The 21,917-nt window shown below is 44.2% G+C and overlaps 1 protein-coding gene across 5 annotated transcripts in view; it reads left to right on the top strand.

The window, feature by feature from the left end:
- The window catches only part of LOC139565479 (signal transducer and activator of transcription 5B-like), a 90,451-nt gene extending 68,960 nt beyond the window's left edge, over positions 1–21,491 (top strand). For all 5 annotated transcript variants that reach the window (XM_071385856.1, XM_071385857.1, XM_071385858.1 and 2 more), the window contains 13 exons: positions 8,028–8,183; positions 10,328–10,351; positions 11,504–11,683; positions 12,049–12,136; positions 12,767–12,889; positions 13,717–13,809; positions 13,946–14,152; positions 15,370–15,464; positions 16,329–16,471; positions 16,600–16,755; positions 16,960–17,011; positions 17,486–17,590; positions 17,784–21,491. In XM_071385856.1, the coding sequence (XP_071241957.1) occupies positions 8,028–8,183; positions 10,328–10,351; positions 11,504–11,683; positions 12,049–12,136; positions 12,767–12,889; positions 13,717–13,809; positions 13,946–14,152; positions 15,370–15,464; positions 16,329–16,471; positions 16,600–16,755; positions 16,960–17,011; positions 17,486–17,590; positions 17,784–17,907 (1,546 nt within the window). In that variant the 3' untranslated portion in view covers positions 17,908–21,491. The remainder of the gene's footprint in view (positions 1–8,027; positions 8,184–10,327; positions 10,352–11,503; positions 11,684–12,048; positions 12,137–12,766; positions 12,890–13,716; positions 13,810–13,945; positions 14,153–15,369; positions 15,465–16,328; positions 16,472–16,599; positions 16,756–16,959; positions 17,012–17,485; positions 17,591–17,783) is intronic.
- The last annotated feature ends 426 nt before the right edge of the window (positions 21,492–21,917 follow it).

The following is a 21,917-nucleotide window of genomic DNA, read 5'->3' as shown; positions in this document are numbered from 1 at the left end:
ATTTATTTATAATTTTTATTTGATTTGATTGAAAATCCAAAACATACAATATACTTGCAGTGAAGCCGCTCAACAACTACACCAAACCAGTCATCCAACAGACTCCCATTCAGAGTGACACACAGAAGCATCGAGGGTCAACGCCCTGCTCAAGGGCATGTCGACAGATCTCCCACCAGGCCAAAAAAACAGGGACCCGAACCCTCCAAGATCCCCCCCACAGTTCCCCAATAGCTGTACCTCAACCATCCAAGACCCCTCCCACAGTCCCCCCAAGAATATAAAAAAATAAAAATACAGTTAATTCCATTCCCCACCCCCAAGAACCCCCCAATGCACCAACAACCAAGAGAAGAACTAAAGAGAAAAAAAACAAAAAAAACAAAGGACATAAAGGACAACTAAAATCATAACAGCAATGCCAACTGTATATGTTTGAATGCATGTCTGGCACTATTACATGTGTGTGTGCCCGTGTATGTGTGTATTTGAATGAGAGTGTGTGTATATGCATGTGTACAAACACCTTTACGGCATCAGCCTCAGGCAAACCGGCATTAGCTGTAAAAACACTGTCCCTCAGTGTCATTCAAACATACTTTTAATTATGTTTTATTTTGACTTTATTTTTGACTTTTATCTTTGACCATAATTCTATCTCCAGCACAGCAACTCCACTCCCACTTGTCTCCAATTCCACATCCCAACCCTCAGCTTCCCTCAGCCCATCCCACCTATCTCTGCTGGCCACCCTCTTCGGAATTCTACGGAACATATATATTTAAACTACTCTGTGGTGTTTAACGTACAATTTCAATCTATCTAATCGAATAGAATCCACAGATTGCGAGTTGAAGATAAATAGTTTTACTAAGAGTATTAGTATATTAGTAATTGACTGACCCGGTCTCTCCAGATCTCCTAACAGTACTATTTCTAGGGTCAATTTTAGATCAATGCTATGCATTTTCAGACATTCCTGAACCTGAGACCAGAAGCAGGCTACCTGAGGACAATACCAAAATAAATGGTCTATTGATTCTGTATCCTCACAACAAAATCTGCAGAGCTTCAATGATTTTATTCCCCAAATATTCAACATTTTGTTGGTGGCAAGAATTCTATATAATAAATGTAGCTGAAAAGCACGGAGTCTTGAATCTTGCGGAATTTTATATATCAACTCATACACCCTGTACCATGGAATCGATACATCAAAAATCTCTTCCCAACTATTTTGCAATCTGTATGGCACAGTTGTCAACATTCTGGTCCTCAAATGAACCTGGTATACTTTCCTATTCATGCTATTTTTATTGCTCCACCACTTTTGATCCTTTATATTGGGCAGACAGACAAGTTCCCTACCTCCTCCCTCTGCCACCCGCCTCCTCCATTTTGGGGTAATGCTGTAATCAATTGGTTGTACTCTTGGATTAAGCAGACCTACCAACTGGTAGGCCAGTTGAGAACAAGTTCTCATTTACAACTGCGACCTGGCCAAGATAAAGCAAAGCAGTGCGACACAAACAACAACACAGAGTTACACATGGAATAAACAAACGTATAGTCAATAACACAATAGAATACGTCTATATACAGTGTGTGCAAATGAGGTAAGATTAGGGAGGAACGGCAATAAATAGGCCGTAGTGGCGAGGTAATTACGATATGGCAATTAAACACTGGAGTGATGGATGTGCAGAAGATGAATTCGCAAGTAGAGATACTGGGGTGCAAAGGAGCAAAAAAAGAAATAACAGTATGTGGATGAGGTAGTTGGATGGGCTATTTACAGATGGGCTATGTACAGGTACAATAATCTGTGAGCTGACATAACTCCACCATTCCAATTTACAATATAATTTAAGAACAAAATACTCTTTTCAAACATCTTTCCCATAAATACAGGTATTTTATCAACCAGCACATTTGAGTTCAGCCATAATATTTGTTGTAATATTTTTTCTATCTTTTCAGGGGGGTGAAATTGAAATTGTAGCCAGCTCTGCAATGCTTGTTTGAAAAAGAGAGATACTTTGAAAAAAGTATAATTTTCAATTAATCGAAAATGAGAAATGGCAATCTGCACAAAGGCAAAAAGACCATTTTTAAACAATGGATGAGCTTTTCTTAGTAATCTACTTGAGAACCATTTAGTGTTCAAGTAAAACTTTTGAATAAGTGAAGCTTTTAGAGAGTGGTTTAGTGCTTTTATATTTAATAATCTCAACCCACCCAATTTATATTCATTATATAAATAGGCACGCTTTATTTTGTCTGGTTTAGCATCCCAGATAAAGCGAAATATTTTTTGCTCATATGATTTGAAAAACGAATCATCAGGAGTAGGCAGCGCCATAAGTAAGTGAGAAAACTGAAATATGAATAAGAAGTTAATCAGAGCAATTTTTCCATAAATAGACAGGTATTTACCTCTCCATGGTTGCAGGATCTTATCTATTTTTACAAGTTTTCTATTGAAATTCATTGTGGAGAGCTTATTTATATCTTTTGTGACATGAATACCGAGTATGTCTACTTCACCATCAGCCCATTTTATAGGTAAACTGCAGGGTAATGTAAAAGTTGTATTTTTAAAGATCCAATACGTAATATTGTACACTTATCATAAATATGTTTTAATCCAGAGTGTACAGAAAAGTTATCTAGATCTTCAATGAGACATTGCAGGGATCTAGCTTGCGGACTTAATATAAAACTTTAGTTATCGGCATACATGGACACCTTTGTTTTTAAGCCTTGGATTTCTAATCCTCTAATGTTGTTATTGGTCTGATTTTAATAGCTATCATTTTGATGGCCATAACGAATAGATATGGTGACAGCGGACACCCTTGTTTAACTCCTCTTGACAATTCAGAACTCTCCGAGTAGTAGCTGTTATTTACTATTTTACACCTGGGGTTGCTATACAGTACTTTTACCCATTTTATAAGAGAATCACCGGAATTGAAAAAAATCCAGATATTTATAAATAAAATCCAGTCTTACTTTATCAAATGCCTTTTCAAAATCTGCTATAAAGACCTGGCCTGGCCTGGCCTATTTCTAGTAGTTGTCGTATATTATTTCCAATGTATCACCCATGTAAAAAACATTGCATTTCGCTAGTATTTTTGCATCCCAACATTGAAGTGTAAGGGGCCTCCAGTTTTTTTGAAAGACTGGATCTTTATATTTGCCATCTGGGTCTTGTTTTAATAATAGAGAAATCAGACCTTCCTGCTGAGTACCTGACAGATTACCATTTCTATCTGAGTAGTTAAAACAATCTAACAATGGAGCTTTTATTATATCAAAAAAGGCTTGATGTACCTCTACCGGTATGCCATCAAGCCCTGGGGTTTTTCCAGACTGAAAGGATTTAATAACCTCTAATAGTTCTTCCTCTGTAAATTTTTCTGTACATTTGTTAGTTTTCCCTTTTTTTATTATTTGGAAAGAATTCCTTACCGTAATCTTCATTCAGTGGGAGAGGATGAGACGGAAAAGAGAACATCTGCCTAAAATATTCTCTTTTAAAATATAATTTGGAAAATCATAAATGACTCCGTCTTCAGTAACAAGTTTCAGAAAATGATTTTTGTTAGCGTTCCTGTATTGGAGATTCAGGAATAGTTTTGTGCATTTTTCTCCATATTCCATCCAGTTTTCTTTTATTTTTGTAATAGATTACATTAGATTGTTCTTGAATAAGTTCCTCAAGTTCTTTTTGTTTTTCCTCTAACTTATTTTGTATCTCTGTAGTATCGTTTTTATTGCTATCTACCTGTACTATTAGTTCATGGATTTCCTTTGTTAGTCCTGTCTCTTTAGCCAGAAACTGCTTTTTATTATTGGTGAATATTGAATTGAATGACCTCTGAAGGTACATTTAAAGGTATCCCAAACAATAAGGGGATTTTCTGAACCTATATTTTACTGGAAAAATTCAGTTATAAATTATTTTGTCTTAGTTAAAAATAAGTTGTCCTTCAGTAAACTTTGATTACATTTCCAATACCCCCTTCCAAGTGGAAATGCTATAAGAGTTATGTGAAGGCCAATTAGATGATGATCCGATCGCATTCTATTAAAACTTTTTTAACCTTTGATGCAAGAGAGGAAGAGACAAGAAAGTAGTCAAGACGACTAGCTTGATTAAGTCTCCTCCATGTATATCTCACTAGGTCGGTTTTTTTTTGCCTCCGAATATCCACTATTTCTAATGTCTCCATAATATGTGTGATTTCCTTAAGGGCACGGTGATGATAGTTTGTAGAGTAATTTCCTTTACGGTCCATTGAGGTACTTATCACTGTGTTCTAGTCTCCTACCATAATGATTTGATCATTTGTTGCCTGTAAGTTCAATAAATTGGTATAAATATTTTCGAATAAGTATGGATCATCCTGATTTGGGCCATATAGATTAATGAGCCAAATCTCTTTTTCATTCACTTTCATATTCAAAAGGATCCACCTTCCTTGCGAATCATTCCTGACTGTTTGCACATTCAGATCTACATTTTTGTTAATTAATATCATCACACCTTTTGAGTTCCTTTGTCCATGACAGAAAAGTATTTCACCACCCCATTCCTTTTTCCACGCAACTGTCACGCCCTGGCCATAGAGAGGCTTTTATTCTCTATTTTGGTTAGGCCAGGGTGTGACTAGGGTGGGCATTCTAGTTTCTTTATTTCTATGTTTTCTATTTCTTTGTTTTTGGCGGTTCCCAATCAGAACACAGTGTTGGTAAGTGGTCATGTCTATCGTTGTCTCTGATTGAGAATCATACTTAGGCAGCCTTTTTCCCACCTGTATTTTGTGGATAGTTATTTTCTGTTTAGTGTCTGCACCTGACAGAACTGTTTCGTTTTTTCACTTTGTTATTTTGTTTGAGTGTTTTTGAGTAATAAAGAATCATGTCCACTTACCAACACTGTGTTTTGGTCCATGCCTTCCGACGAGAGACGTTACAGACTACCCACCACCAAAGGACCAAGCAGCGTGGTAAAAAGAACGAGTGGACATGGGATGAGATCCTGGTCGGAAAAGGACCCTGGATGCAGGTCGGGGAGTATCGCCGTCCGAAGGAGGAGATAGAAGCAGCGAAAGCGGAATGGCGACGTTACGAGGAGTTGGAGCAACGAGGCAAGAATGAGAGGCAGCCACCCCAAAAAATGTTGGGGGGGGCACACGGGGAGATTGGCAGAGTCAGGGTTCAGACCTGAGCCAACTCCTCGTGCTTACCGTGGGGAGCGAGTGACCGGTCAAGCACCGTGCTATCCGGTTCTGCGCACCATGCCTTCAGTGCGCATACACAGCCCGGTGCGCTCTGTGCAAGCTCCCTGCAGTGGCTGTGCTAGAGTGGGCATTCAGCCAGGACGGATTGTGCCGGCTCAGCGTTCCTGGCTTCCGGTGCGTCTCTTCGGCCCAGGTTATTCTGCGCCAGCTCTACGCACGGTGTCCCCGGTTCGCCAGCACAGCCCAGTGCGGCCGGTTCCAGCTCCCCTCACTTGCCGGGCTACAGGGGGTATCCAGCCAGGACGAGTTGTGCCAGCTCTGCGCTCCAGACCTCCAGTGCGCCTCCACGGTCCAGTGTGTCCTGCGCTGGCTCGACGCACTATGCCTCCAGTGCCCCGTCATAGCCCAGTGTGTCCTGTGCCAGCTTTCCACACTCACAGAGCTAGAGTGGGTATCCAGCCAGGACGTGTTGTGGCAGCTCCACTCACTAGCCTGCCAGTACGTCTCCTCAGTCCGGTGAGACCTGTTCCGGCTCCACGTACAAAGCCTCCAGTGATGATCCATGGCACGAAGCCTCCAGTGATGATCCATGGCACGAAGCCTCCAGTGATGATCCATGGCACGAAGCCTCCAGTGACGATCCATGGCACGAAGCCTCCAGTGATGATCCATAGCACGAAGCCTCCAGCGATGATCCATGGCACGAAGCCTGCAGCGATGATCCATGGCACGAAGCCTGCAGCGATGATCCATGGCACGAAGCCTCCGGCGTCCGGTACCCGGTCCGGAGCCTGCGGAGACGGTCCGCGGTCCGGAGCCTCCGGCGATGATCGGTGGTCCGGTTCCTCCCGCGATGATCTGCGGCCCGGTTCCTCCAGTGAAGGTCCATGCACCAGGGCCGCCACCAAAGCGGAGGGATCTGCGGGCGGAGGGGGGGTCTACGTCCCGCACCGGAGCCGCCGCCGTAAGGGATGCCCACCCCGGACCCTCCCCTTTAGAGTCAGGTTTTGCGGCCGGAGTCCGCACCTTTGGGGGGGGGGTACTGTCACGCCCTGGCCATAGAGAGGCTTTTATTCTCTATTTTGGTTAGGCCAGGGTGTGACTAGGGTGGGCATTCTAGTTTCTTTATTTATATGCTTTCTATTTCGTTGTTTTTGGCCGATTGTGGTTCCCATTCAGAGGCAGCTATCTATCGTTGTCTCTGATTGGGAATCATACTTAGGCAGCCTTTTTCCCACCTGTGTTTTGTGGGTAGTTATTTTCTGTTTAGTGTCTTCACCTGACAGAACTGTTTCGTTTTTTCACTTTGTTATTTTGTTCGAGTGTTTTTGAGTAATAAAGAATCATGACCACTTACCACGCTGCGTTTTGGTCCATGCCTTCCGACGAGAGATGTTACAGCAACTTCATCTAAGGATGTAGAGTGAGTTTCCTGTAAACAGTATAGGTTATATTCCTTTTCTTTTAGCCACGTAAAGACTGATCTTTTTTTATAATCTGCTAAACCGTTACAATTATAACTGGCTATACTTATTTCACCCCTTACCATAACAAGATACTATTCTCAGTCAGAATTGACCATCATTAGTGCTTGTTAGGTTACTGCCATCAGAGGTATTATGACGGTCAAAATTAGAGCTTTCAAATGTCTGATATTTAGAATTCAAGAAATAGGTTCTTGCAATATTTGTTTTATTCCCTTGCCTCTGAGCCAATGCCACAAATGTTAGAAAATTGAGACAAGATATTATGTGTAGTAAATCTGAGTAGGTTGATGTGTATGATATTGGATGTGATTTAGTGAGTGTGTACGATGTCTGTATAAGAGTAAGACTATAATGTTTGCTATCCAAATAAATAATAACTCGAGTGTCTATGTGTGTGACATGTAGTGCGTAAAGCCTTAATATTCATGATGATAATTGTAATCCATATCGTATCACCATCATAGTTGCATCAGAATTACCTTTAACATCATTGAAAACACATCCCAGCATTTCCATAGCAATTGACGTTTCACATGATCATGAAAGAGACCTTGCATTACTGTAGAGACGGCTTCACTACAGTACAAATGTATTCCGTACAATATGCTATTATTCCCCAATGCCCCTATTCTGATATCTTCCCCTTGCTTGTTGTAAACATATATAAACATGTAGACAAAGACATAAAAAAGATAGACAAACAAAAAACATATGAATATGAACATGTGAATGTTAGCAGTACAGAAAGTTTGCCATCAAAGCGGAAAATAAACACAATCGTTGTGAATTTCAGCCCACTACTCAGCAAACACATAGAATGACTGTTTTCCTGTCATTCTGTTCATTAAAAAAAAAATCACATGATCTACAACCACTTTATTACTTGATTTTCCGAACGCTGGTCACGTTTTCAATGCTAATCCTATAGAATCAGCAACGGTCCAGTGAATGTGTTTACTTTTGAACGCTCCAGCATGGAATTATTACCTTGTCTTAAACTGTATATTTTGAACTAGACTGTAGTCTGTCTGGTTGTCTGAGCTTGTAAGAGTCTGAACCCTGAACTTTGAGTTGTGTGATCTTAATTTGCCCATTTTGAGAACCTTATTTCAAATGTGTGTGTGTGTCTCTGTGTGCATGTCTCTCTCTCTGTGTGTGTGTGTGTGTGTGTGTGTGTGTGTGTGTGTGTGTGTGTGTGTGTGTGTGTGTGTGTGTGTGTGTGTGTGTGTGTGTGTGTGTGTGTGTGTGTGTGTGTGTGTGTGTGTGTGTGTGTGTGTGTATGATTCAGGTGTGAGAAGTTGGCAGAGACCATCTGGCAGAACAGGCAGCAGATCAGGAGAGCAGAACATCTGAGACAACAGCTTCCCATCCCCGGCCCCATCGAGGAGCTACTGAACGACCTCAACAGCACCATCACAGACATCATCTCAGCACTGGTCACCAGGTGTGTGTGTGTGAAGTTGTTGTTAGTGTTCAGTATCAAAGTGCAAGGTATTGTGAGAATAGGTTGTAGTGTGTTGGACTGTGTGCGAGTGGCTTTGAGCTGAAATGCGGGTGTGTTTAAATGTGAACTTCTTATAGACACACGTATCTTCAGTGTGTATGCTACTCTACAGTCATGTTTACACCCCCCCATTTCCTCTGTGTGTGGGGACTAAATGGATAGCAACTGAACTGTATTATTTACCATATACTACACTCAGTGTGAACCCTTATACAAACCCTATCCTACTGACATAACCCCTGACTCCTTATGTGGCCAATAGAGTGTGAGATTACATTTATTACCGGCATTACATTAGAAATGACTCAGCACCGCACATCACGGGAGCCCGGTTATGTGACTCTGTGGAGCAGCAAAACGTGTGTGTGTGTTTGACTCTGTGCTGAGCCCAAGCTGGGTTGTTCTGAGGCAGGGGGAGCAAGCTGCTGATGGTTCCTCCAGCAGCCCAGCCCAGCTCTGCTCCCAACCCCTGCTGAACCTGCCAATGAACACACAAACACAACCCCAGTCAGCCTGCGTTAACCCTCAACGCTACAAGGAGGGAGAGATGGAGCGAGGAGAGAGGGAGGCCTGCTATCGATCCGAAAGGAGAAAGAAAACAGGAGGGAGAGTGAACGGTTTAGAAAAGGAGAGGAAGATACAGTACGAGGAAGAGGAGGAGTGAACAGAGTTTCAAAGACATAACGTGAAAGAAAGAGGGCCGATTCGAGAGCTAAAGAGACAAAAAGTGTTTGAGGCTAGAGATGAAGAGTCTACAATGATGGGGAGATGGGAAGAAAGGCTAACAGGCTCAGAAAGTTAGCTTGAGTTCCATGGTAGAGTGTTGTAGCCCTGGGGACACTGTCTGTCAGCCCGTATCAGTCTGCCAGCCTCACTGACTGGATCAGGAAGTCTTCTGAGTGCTCCCAGAACTCTCTCCCTATTCCAGCTGTGGTCCCCACAGAGACCCATAATGTACTGTGGTCCCCACAGAGACCCATAATGTACTGTGGTCCCCACAGAGACCCATAATGTACTGTGGTCCCCACAGAGACCCATAATGTACTGTGGTCCCCACAGAGACCCATAATGTACTGTGGTCCCCACAGAGACCCATAATGTACTGTGGTCCCCACAGAGACCCATAACGCACTGAGAAGCTATGTCATTGTCAGAACGATGTCCGTTAGGCCGCAGACAGGGGAGCGTTGAGAGCGTAAAAACAATTATTTTAAAGTCAATACTACTGCACTGGTGTTTCCTCTCCTCTTAATTCGCTCTTTCCTGCTCTCCAGTGAAACCACACCCACATCCTCTCTACTGTTCCCCCTAAACCTCTAGCAGGCGCCTGGGAGGGAGGCTAGGGAGGGAGGGAGGGAGGGTATCTCAACACTGCCTGCTCACGGAGATGAGAATATTGAATATGGTCAGCCAAGCTTAAAACACAAGCAGCGTACTCTACTGAAAAGCCCTCCGTGCCTGAATGAATGAGCATCACGCTGCCTGTGTGTAGCGTTTGTCTGTCTGTGTGTGTTTATGTGTGGGAGCATCGAGAGCTGACAGCTTGCGTACTGTGTAACTTTCAAAAGCAGGTCAAATAGACATAATAGGCAGCAGTGTGTGATGAGCAGAATTCCCTGTGGTGATCTGTCAGTTAAAGAGATAGTGCTAAATGTTTTCAATCAGGTCCCTTTTCTACTAACCAAGAGTCAGATGAACTCATGGATACCATTTGTATGACTCTGTGTGCAGTATGAAAGAAGTTGAAGTTAGTTTCTGGGGCCATTGCTAACTAGCATGCTAGTTGTTCCTGTAGACTTTGTCATTGGGCTAACGCTAGTTAGCAGTTGCTCCAGAATCTTCCTTCAAACTGCATGCAAAGACATGCAAATGGTGTACATGAGTTCATGTGACTCTGGGTAAGCTAAAATGTTGCACTATCCCTTTAAAGCAACCCCTCTACACTTTCCTCTGACTCTAATCTGTTTGTCCTGTCTGTCTGTCTGTCTGTCTGTCTGTCTGTCTGTCTGTCTGTCTGTCTGTCTGTCTGTCTGTCTGTCTGTCTGTCTGTCTGTCTGTCTGTCTGTCTGTCTGTCTGGGGCCAGGGAAGAGTCCTTGGCAAGGAAATGGTGATGTGGAATGATCCGCGTGTTCATTCAAAATAGCAGTGTTATTTTTCCATAGATAAGGCAGGGTTTCCCAAAGTCTGTTCTGCCCCCCCCCCCCATCTGGGTGCACGTTTTGTTTTTTCCCCCTAGCACTGCACAGCTGATTCAAATAACCAACTTATTGTCAAGCTTTGGTTATTTGGATCAGATGTGTGGTGCTGGGGCAAAGAACAAAACGTGCACCCAGGGAGGGCCCCAGCACCGACATTGGGAAACCCTGAGGGAAGGCATTAAATCGCATTCCGGGTCCTTGCTCCTTACTCTGTTATAGTATTAACTCTGTAACTGATGACACACATGCTTATTTACTTTCAAAAGCTATATTATGATGGCACTGTCTCACACTCAACACTCTTAGAAATGAAGGTGAAGGTGCTATGGAAACATAATACACTCTTTGGAAAAAGGGTTCCAAAAGGGGTCCCACCTGGAACCAAAACGGGTTCTACCTGGAACCAAAAAGGGTTCTCCCATGGGGGAAGGAACCCGGGATGGTCTCCCGGGTGGCGCAGTGGTCTAGGGCACTGCATCGCAGTGCTAGCTGCGCCACCAGAGTCTCTGGGTTCGCGCCCAGGCTCTGTCGCAGCCGGCCGCAACCGGGAGATCCGTGGGGCGACGCACAATTGGCATAGCGTCGTCCGGGTTAGGGAGGGTTTGGCCGGTAGGGAGGGTTTGGCCGGTAGGGATATCCTTGTCTCAGTATGTAAAAATGTAATAAAAAAAAATAAAAAAATAAATGTATGCGCTCTACTGTAAGTCGCTCTGGATAAGAGCGTCTACTCTTGGCCGGTAGGGATATCCTTGTCTCAGTATGTAAAAATGTATGCACTCTACTGTAAGTCGCTCTGGATAAGAGCGTCTGCTAAATGACTCAAATGTAAATGTAAATGTCTGTCTGTCTGTCTGTCTGTCTCTGTCTGTCTCTCTCTCTGTCTGTCTGTCTGTCTGTCTGTCTGTCTGTCTGTCTGTCTGTCTGTCTCTCTGTCTCTGTCTCTGTCTCTGTCTCTCGCTTTCTCTCTCTCTCTCTCTCTCTCTCCTCTCTCTCTCTCTCTCTCCTCTCTCTCTTTCTCTTTCTCTCTCTCTTTCTCTCTCTCTTTCTCTCTCTCTCTCTAGCACCTTTATCATAGAGAAGCAGCCTCCCCAGGTGCTGAAGACCCAGACCAAGTTTGCCGCCACAGTGCGCCTCCTAGTGGGCGGAAAGCTCAATGTGCACATGAACCCCCCGCAGGTCAAGGCCACCATCATCAGTGAACAGCAGGCGAAGGCCTTGCTCAAGAATGAGAACACCAGGAAGTAAGTCACAGCATAGAGCCCCCTCATCACTGATATCTACTGCCACAGTGGAATCTATGGAGCAAGTGGAGATTCCACATTTAGATTATACTTTTGGGCGTGCCACATCCCACGTTCCCACATTAAGTGTATAAATCTTCCTTCCTAGTACTAAAAGAATAGCCGTGTTAGCCTAAATTTGGGTAGCATATTGCAAGATTGTCAGCGTTGGCATCCTGAAAAAAACTTCTCACATAAATTGAAATGAGTTATTCTCATTTCTGTGAAAGTTTCATGACTTTATGATTAATACATCTGCTGAAGCATCTACCTCTCCTCTTCCTCCTCTTCCTCCTCCTCCTCTATCTTCCTTCCCCCTCTCCCAGTGACAGCAGTGGAGAGATCCTTAACAACAACTGTGTGATGGAGTACCACCAGGCCACAGGAACACTCAGCGCCAACTTCAGGAACATGGTGAGGATGGACGGGACCAGGGTAGAGGATGGACGGGACCAGGGAGTCTCAGTCTGTAATAACACACCTAGAGAAGATTCTCTTCAGAGACAAACCCCAGCTAAACTGGAGTCCAAGAGGCTTTTGGAGATTCTGCATTCTCATTCTGTGTTCATACTCATACAGATAACATGTTACTCAGCCCACATGCTGTTTTGAGTTCCCTAGGGTCCTCCATGGATCATTTACATGTAAACTTGGGCTTAAATGGATACTTCAGGATTTTGGCAATGAACTTGTGGATACCATTTTTATGTCTCTATTTCCAGAATGAAGGAAGTTAAAGACAGAATGCTAGTAAATATGCAATGGCTTGCGAAACTACCTCTAACTTCCTTCATACTGGACACAGCGACATAAAAATGGTATCCATGAGTTCATCTGACTCTGGGGAAGTAGACAAATGGCCTCATTGCCAAAATCCCGAAGTATCCCTTCAAATCTGCTCCTGAAATGAAAGAGACTCATGTATGTGTGTGTGTGTGATCAGAGAACAGCTCCTCAAAGTGAATAGTCTAGAATATGTTTGTGTGCTGTGCTGCTGTCCTCTTCATGATCCTCCTCTCCGACCCCGCCTCGTCTTTCATGCAGTCTTTGAAGAGGATCAAGCGCTCGGACCGGCGAGGGGCGGAGTCTGTGACAGAGGAGAAGTTTACCATTCTGTTTGAGTCTCAGTTCAGCGTCGGTGGTAATGAGCTGGTCTTTCAGGTTAAGGTAAGAACTGATAACCTGGTCCCAGATCTGTTTGTGCCGTTTTGCCAACTCTTATCAATACAGCACACACAGGCTTAAGAAGAGATGAGCAGAGTGGTGGACTAGCCCAAGGTGAGCTGTTGGCTCTAGTCTAACCTAGCACCTCAGCAGCCTTTCTTTCTTTCTGGTCCTGACGAGAAGAAAACAAAATGTCGGGGGAGTTTTCTCTTCTCCACTGTTCAACCAATCCAGTAAATGTGGAGGAGGAGTTAAGACGGAGTGTCGCCTTGTTAACGTCCAAAAGAGGAAGTCGTGTCACAGGCTCTCTTTCCATTTCCCCTGAAAACCAGATGCATCCAGTTGTCTTCGACGCGCAGAGGGGGTGGCTCAGTCAATACACCATGTTCCTTACCCTGCTCCTTCAGTGACCATATTAGAAGTAGTAATCATTGTTAAAGCTGTCACACAAGAAAAATGACCTTCATATTGTCAATGATACAGGAAACATATATGCTCCCCTACTCCCATAAGACATTTGTTCATGTATTTCTCTGAATTATATGGATTGTTTGGTTGGAACACAAAGTACTGTACAGTAGGTTAAAGTGAAAACATGTTTTACATGAGTTGCCTTATATATACTGTATTTGATACACATACACATCTTTGTGTTTGTAATGACGCTGACCTTTTTCCTCTCTCTCTCTCTCTCTCTCTCTCTCTCTCTCTCTCTCTCTCTCTCTCTCTCTCTCTCTCTCTCTCTCTCTCTCTCTCTCTCTCTCTCTCTCTCTCTCTCTCTCTCTCTCTCTCTCTCTCTCTCTCTCTCTCTCTCTCTCTCTCTCTGTCAGACGTTATCACTTCCTGTGGTGGTGATCGTCCACGGTAGCCAAGACAATAACGCCACGGCAACAGTGCTGTGGGACAACGCTTTTGCCGAACCCGTAAGTTCAGTGTGATCATCATGTTGTGTGTATGTGTGTGTGATGATGTCTTTAACACATGGTTTTGTTTTTCTCTTGATGGACGCTCTAGCGTCGCTCTAGGGGCCTTAACCATCTCTCCTCTCCTCCTCCCCAGGGTCGGGTGCCCTTCATAGTGCCTGACAAGGTGCTGTGGCCCCAGCTGTGTGAGGCCCTCAACATGAAGTACAAGGCGGAGGTGCAGAGTAACCGTGGCCTCTCAGAGGAGAACCTGGTCTTCCTGGCCCAGAAAGCCTTCAGTAGCTCCAGCATCAACCCTGATGACTACCGCGGCATGACCATGACCTGGTCCCAGTTCAACAGGGTAAGACCAGGGTCTCAAATGGCACCATATTTCCTATGTGGTGCACTACTTTTTACCAGGGCCCATCGTTTGACAAGAACCCTATGGGCACTGATCAAAAGTAGTGCACTTTGTAGTGAGTAGGGTGCCATGTGGGACACAGCCCATGACTACTGACCAGTGGACTACAAGACCTGACCTCTGCATTAGGAACAAGTTGTTGCAGAGGGGTGATATCATCTCTTTGTTACTCAGAGGGAATCTATTGTAGAGGTTTTACCATGCCTTGTTTGGGTATATTTTATTTAGATGTGAGTATGTGCCACTGCAGACACAGTTGACCTGTTTGGTGTTCCTTCCCGTGTTCAGAGTAATGATTCCACTATATCTGCATTGGGGGCGGCAGGTAGCCTAGTGGTTAGAGCGTTGGGCCAGTAACCGAAAGGTTGCTAGATCGAATCCCCGAGCTGACAAGGTAAAAATCTGTCGTTCTGCCCCTGAACAAGGCAGTTAACCCACTGTTCCTAGGACATCATTGTAAATAAGAACTGGTTCTTAACTGACTTGCCTGGTTAAATAAAAAAATACATTCTAATCTGCTCTCCTCGTGCTGAGTGAGTCTCTAATGTGTTTCTCTCTAAGGTGTGTCCCTAATGGCACCATATTCCCTACATAGTTCACTGGGCCCTGGTCAAAGGTAGGGAATAGGGTGCCATTTAGTCTGATGAGCTCTAGTTGGCTGGCTGTGAGGTCCTCAGGTCTGGTTAATGGGCCTGTTTGTCCAGACAGGAAGGACTAATTCAGCCCCAGTCCTCATTGGCTCCCTCTAACCAGCCACTGATGACAGAGAGCACACTCACATTCAGACCTCATTCACCACAGAGCATCAGCCTCATTAGAGAGAGAGAGGGCCTAGAAACAGGAACAGGAACATGCAACTCACTCACTGATACACGTGTATGCACACACACACACACACGCATACTTATAAACTCGCTCTCCCCACAAACACAATAACCCGGTGGACTCTGCATTGCTGCAACAGTCATACTGATCTGAACTGGATGGATGGGGGTCAGCTGAACTCTGGGAAATATCTCTCACTGACTGACTGTCTATTGTAATTGCTGCTCTACTCTACTCTGTATGTGTGAGGGGAGGTTAGTGCGATTACAGACAGACAACAAATTGTTTATCGACTGTATGAAACCCAATGTCCCAATCCCTCTAACCTACAGGAGAGTCTGCCTGGCAGGAATTTCACATTCTGGCAGTGGTTTGATGGGGTCATGGAACTCACAAAAAAACATCTCAAACCACACTGGAATGATGGGTAAGAATACTTTTTTTAATGTCTATATTCCTAGAATTTCTACTCCAGAATAACCTGTGGAAATGAGGTTTGACTTGGATTGTGTGTTAGCGTAACATGAGATGCCTGCAGCGTGCACACGCCGCCCAAGTAGACAGGGAAATGGACAGAGAAAATGGCTCAAATAAACTAAATGCCTCTTTTTGTTGTCATTTGAATGGCAGCTGTAATGTGCTTTCTTTAGTGAGCCTTCTTGATAGAGTGCACTTGGTGTTTTTTCCTGTTAAGCCCCCCTGCTGTTGCAGCCTCACATTTGGATTGCTTTTTTAATCTCAACGAGCCGACCAAAAGGCCCTCCCCACAATGGACATGGCTTTACCATAGCAACCAAAGAGATATTTATCCCTACCTGTAATGGGTCAAAAGGATACAATTATTGTAGGGGAAAGGGGCGGCATGACAATGTATGTAACAATGTATCTTTGTCTATCTCTGTCCTTATGTCCCCCTCCTGTCCTCCTCCTGTCCTCCCCCTGTCCTCCTCATGTCCTCCTTATGTCCTCCTCCTGTCCTCCTTCTGTCCTCCTTCTGTCCTCCTCATGTCCTCCTCCTGTCCTCATGTTCTACTCATGTCCTCCTCATGTCCTCCTTCTGTCCTCCTCATGTCCTCCTCATGTCCTCCTCATGTCCTCCTCCTGTCCTCATGTACTCCTCCTGTCCTCCTTATGTGCTCCTCCTGATGTCCTCCTCATGTCCTCCTTATGCCCTCCATTTTATTCTCTATACATCTCTCTCTCTCGCTCTCTCGCTCTCTCGCTCTCTCGCTCTCTCTCTCTCTCGCTCTCTCTCTCTCTCTATTTTCCTTCCTCCGTTCTCTATGTACAGGGCGATCCTGGGCTTTGTGAACAAGCAGCAGGCCCAGGACATGTTGATGTCCAAACCCAACGGTACCTTCCTGCTCCGCTTCAGCGACTCTGAGATCGGAGGGATCACTATCGCCTGGGTGGCTGAGAATCCCAACAAACCAGGTACTGACAACCAACCAGTCAAGCGATCAATCAATTCATTATTTTGTCAGTTAGTCAATTGATCTTAGACGGAGATGGTCTGTAAAAATAGCCAAGTGGAACTAAAGTAAGTGTGTCTATGTTTCCAGGGGAGAGGATGGTGTGGAACCTCATGCCCTACACAACAAAAGACTTCTCCATCCGCTCTCTGGCTGACCGCATCAGTGACCTCAACCACCTCCTGTTCCTCTACCCAGACAGACCCAAGGATGAGGTCTTCTCCAAATACTACACGCCACCCCTGTGTATGTACCTAACCTCTATTCATCTCTATACAAATAAATGATGACATATAATTATACTGTAGTATCTATTCTCTATATCTGTTGCAATTTGTTCAGATAGAGGCTTAACAGCCACACTGAGGAACCTGTGAATGTGGACCATATCTGCAGTCTGAATATAGCGATTCTCCCTGTCTCTCCTTCCCTTGTCTTTCTCTCTTACAGCCAAAGCAGTGGATGGATACGTGAAACCGCAGATCAAACAAGTGGTACCAGAGTAAGTCTCTCTCTCTCTCCTTCTCCGCTCTCTGTGGCGATAGGGCTGATTTAATCACCTAACAATGTGGCCTGAATGCAGATCAACCATTAGGTCTTCACTCCAGATGGAGGAACCAATTAGAGCCCAGCATCCGCGGGCCTGAGGGCGCCTCTGTCCCTCTCATCACTGCACTTAGTAATGTCAGTCTGGGTAATGAGTTTGCAGGGTCCCTATTGTTACCATGGGGCTGTGGGCCTCTCAATGGGAGGGCTCCAGGGGCTGCTGCCCAGCACCCTGCCTAACCTGATCCTGCTGCTCAAAGGGACTGGTGATTAATGAAGCAGAGGAGGCAGAGGAGGAGCAGGAGGAGGGGGTGGTGGTGGTGAGGGAGGGTGATGAAGGTTGCCGTGGTAACCGACAAAGCTTGCGATCGGATTGACGTTCTCTGACTCGTGCGCGTGTGTCTGTCTGTCTGTTTGTCTGGACCTGCAGGTTCACCACGACCAATCCTGACCCAGCAGCAAACCCCACCTACATGGATCACGGCGCCTCCCCTGTTGTCAGTCACCCTCCAAACTATGGCATATACCAGCCTATGTGAGTATAGATTACATATGTGTGCGTGCATGTGTGAGTGTGAGGTGTGTGTGTCTGATGGCCTGTGCTACTAACTGGTCCCTGTGTTGTGAGGTGTGTGTGTCTGATGGCCTGTGCTACTAACTGGTCCCTGTGTTGTGAGGTGTGTGTGTCTGATGGCCTGTGTTACTAACTGGTTCCTGTGTTGTGGCAGGAGTGACTCCATGTTAGATGCGGACGGTGACTTTGACCTGGATGACACCATGGACGTGGCGCGACATGTTGAGGAGCTGCTGCGGCGACCGATGGAGAACCAATGGAGCGGCCAGCAGTCGTGACCCTCAATCTCTGACCCCTGACACCAACAAAAGAACCCCGCACCTTTTGACATTTCTGATGGTTTAATTCCATTCATTTCCTCCTGTTTTATTTCAGATAGCTATAATGTGAAATGTTAATAATGGTTGTGATTGTTTTTTTGTTTTTTCTTCTCAGCATGCAAACTGCATGTCAGTTACTTGTTTCAGTTTGTCTCGGTGCGTATCTGTAAAACAGACTAGGTATAAATGCAAATAACTACAATGTTACAGTATTGTATAAAAAAATTCAATTCACGCATGTATTTTAATTTGGTCATAATTCTAACAAAGATATTTGAAGAGCACTCTCTACAACCGGTATGAAGTCATTTAAACAGTTGTACTGTTTTTATTTTTGTTTAGTTATTTTATTATTGTAAATGGTTTATCAACAGTTTTTTTTTTTTTTAATCCGCCCTCTGCCAAAGAAGAGAAAAACTTCAATGAATAATTTGTTGTTGTTATTGACAATATCATTGGATTTGTTGCTAAGGGAAGTTTTCAATCAGTAGTATAATAATTCTGAATCTTTACACACTAAAGTCCAAGCAGAATGGCTCTCATCTCATTCTCAGAGCACACTGAGTATCTATGTCACACACACACACACACACACACACACTGTTGCATAATATACATCAGCTCCAGCTGAAACTTGGGGACTTTGTGCCCCCTCTACACTCACAGGGATATTTTAATTTCCTGTATTTGCACACAGGTGTAATGTAAATACAAGCATGTATCCAGGATGGCCACTCAGGTCTCTGGACAGCCCATAGAGATAGATAAGAGGACTCATCATTAATATAACCCATTTTAACATGGCCATTGCCATTGAGGTCTTCCACCATTTTAAAGTTGTCAACTGGGTGGGTATTCCTATGAGTTGGGAGCAATCAGCCAATGAAGAAGAATAACATGTACTACTTTAGTACCTCAACGGTGCTGCCCATGCTGTCACACAGACGCTTTAATGGCACAGATACAAAGATCAGTCCTCTATCTATCTCCCCTCCTTACCCCTGTAGATTATGCATGTGCCATCAACGCTACCTCTCATTACCACTCTGTCTGTCTGCCTGGTGTTTTAAACAACTCATTTGGTCATGTCTTGTTATCGGTTGTGACGTCTAGTGCTGACAATCTATTTGGGGAGCTGTTGGGGTGTGTGTAGAGGAGCTGAGGTCACTGGGGTGTGTGTGGAGGAGCTGAGGTCACTGGGGTGTGTGTGGAGGAGCTGAGGTCACTGGGGTGTGTGTGGAGGAGCTGAGGTCACTGGGGTGTGTGTAGAGGAGCTGAGGTCACTGGGGTGTGTGTGGAGGAGCTGAGGTCACTGGGGTGTGTGTAGAGGAGCTGAGGTCACTGGGGTGTGTGTGGAGGAGCTGAGGTCACTGGGGTGTGTGTAGAGGAGCTGAGGTCACTGGGGTGTGTGGAGGAGCTGAGGTCACTGGGGTGTGTGTAGAGGTCGGGGTTTAGTTGAGAGATCTGTAGGAAAGTTCATTACTAGGACTGATGGTAGAAGAGTCTCTATACTGGGTCCTTATTGGCTTAGTTCATCTGCTGAAGTACACTAACTACTCGATCCATAGCCTGAGATGACTAGTGGAGATCTAATTCAACTCATTTTACTATGGGGCAGAGATACATTTTTGCCGTTTTAAAGCAAGTTTTCTGCAGTTCTACAAATTTTTCCATGGGGCGGAGATAAAAAAACAAAACACATTTCATGCAATTCTACTCATTTTACCATGGGGCAGAGATGCATGTTTTGAAGTTTTAAAGCTAATTCCCTGCAATGCTACCAGTTTTGCCATGGGGTGGAGATACATTTTTGCAGTTTTAAAGCAAATTTCCTGTAATTCTACACATTTTGCCATTACTTATGTCATGTTAATGATATCTGAGTGAGTGTGACTAGCTAGACTAACTTGCCAATGTAAGCTGTTAGCTGACATGGCTAATTAAGTGACTGTCACTGACAAAACAGGAGAAAAACTGCTGATGCACAACCACATTTCGAACCTTCACCTTCTAACTTTCAACAGTAAATTTAGACCCCAACTGAGTTCCCCCAAAAAGTGACCCGGGCCCTAAGCGACCGCTTATATCGCTTATGCCTGGAACCAGCCCTGATGGTACTCCTGTCTGTCTCTCTGTCGGTTTTTTCTCACTCTGTTTATCTCTGTCCGTAAGCCTGTCTCCTGTTTGCTGTTATTACTGATCACTGTCACTAAGTCTGCATGTGCATGTCTGTCTCTGTGTGATATAACATAAAACATCAACTGACAACCTGAGGTACAGATATATAGCTATGTGTGCAGACAATATGAGGCGCTTGAACACTTGACTCATCAGTCCTGAGCATGAAGGCCGTTGCTACCATAAAGTTTGGGATATTTTGGCACGGTCTCACTCCCTGTCTTTCAGCCAAGATGTTGTTGTGGGGTCTGTCTCCATATAGTCCCAGCAGGATTAGTCTGCCATGGTACACCTAAGCTACCGCAGTTTAACAAAGCATGTAACGATAGATCCACCTGTTGCCGTGGCTACTCTGTTCACCCCCCCTCCCCCGCACATACACACACACACACACACACACACACACACACACGTCTGAACCATTGGGCAATAGCACCACACAACCGCCACAGTCATATTACACACACACACACACACACAACCCATCCCCTCTACTCATAAGCTCTGCCCACTCAGGAATGAAGCCCTATGCTTAGTTGATGTATCATAAAATGAAAAAAAGACAAATAGAGTCTCTGTCTATTAGTGGAGGCTGGTGGGAGGAGCTATAGGAGGATGGGTTCATTGTAATGGCTGGAATGGAATAAATGCAACAGAGTCAAACATGTGGTTTCCATATGTTCGATGTGTTTGATGCAGTTCCATTGATTCCATTCCAGCCATTACAATGAGCCTGTCCTCCTATAGCCCCTCCCACCAGCCTCCTCTGCTATCTATATACAGCATATATGAATTTATTTTCTGTACCGTAATTCTATTTTATTACAGTATACTGTCTGTGGCACGCCCCTCTGAATGTAATCCCCTTGCATGACCTGAGGAGGGTGTACGTATAACACGGCAGCCACTGCAACCTCTTAGGTTTCATCAGAAGTATCTGAAAAGAGCCATATTGCAAACAGAAATCAGAAGAATGTTGCTTTTGCGTTTGTCCTGCTGACATTATTTAGTCTTTTCCCGTCTTTGTTTCTTTAATTTTTCCGGGTCAAAACAGCTAGTTTTTCTTCTTTGTATTTCTTGATTTTACTGATGTTTTTTGAAGAGTCAAAGCTACATGGGAATTCTTGTGACGTTTCCTTTTTTTAAACATTATTCTGATCATTTCAAACACCTTATGTACCCGGGAAGCTGTATATGTTCTGTTCAGTGTTAGTTCCACGTTTGTGGTTTGGTTTTAGCACTTTGCATGTGTTCCAAGAAAAACTGCAATTGAAAAAAAAAAGTTTTATAAATAATTTCAACCGTAACATGTATAATGAAAAATAAGTTGTGACTGAATAAATGTAATGGTTTATTTGTTCACATTCAATGTCAGTGTGAACTGCACCTTACCGATACTGTACATGAGACCATTTCAATAGAGTCAATTCAGAATGTAAACTCAAATTCCAATTCTAATTTCTTCTCATTGAGCATTGAAGCATTGTATTTAGATTACTTTCTGAATTGAAAAGGAATAGACCCAAACCCTGACTAGCCTTTCAACAGCCTTCGGACTGGGTGTGGGCATCATAGCACCGCTATAACATTGGTTTATGTGATCGGTTGTCCAGTGGCAACTCACATCTGCCATCTTGTGGCAGGAACATATATTGTCTCTGAGACACAGTACTGTACTGGTATGTACTCTCCCTTTAATGCCAGAGGGGCTTTTCTCACCTGTCACTCAGGGCCAAGGGGACATGGAAAAGTGATTAGACAATGTAATTAACCTAATGCATGAACTGCAA

The sequence above is a fragment of the Salvelinus alpinus genome, chromosome 36 (assembly GCF_045679555.1).
Source record: "Salvelinus alpinus chromosome 36, SLU_Salpinus.1, whole genome shotgun sequence".
NCBI lineage: Eukaryota > Metazoa > Chordata > Actinopteri > Salmoniformes > Salmonidae > Salvelinus > Salvelinus alpinus.
This window is presented reverse-complemented; position numbering and strand designations above follow the sequence as displayed.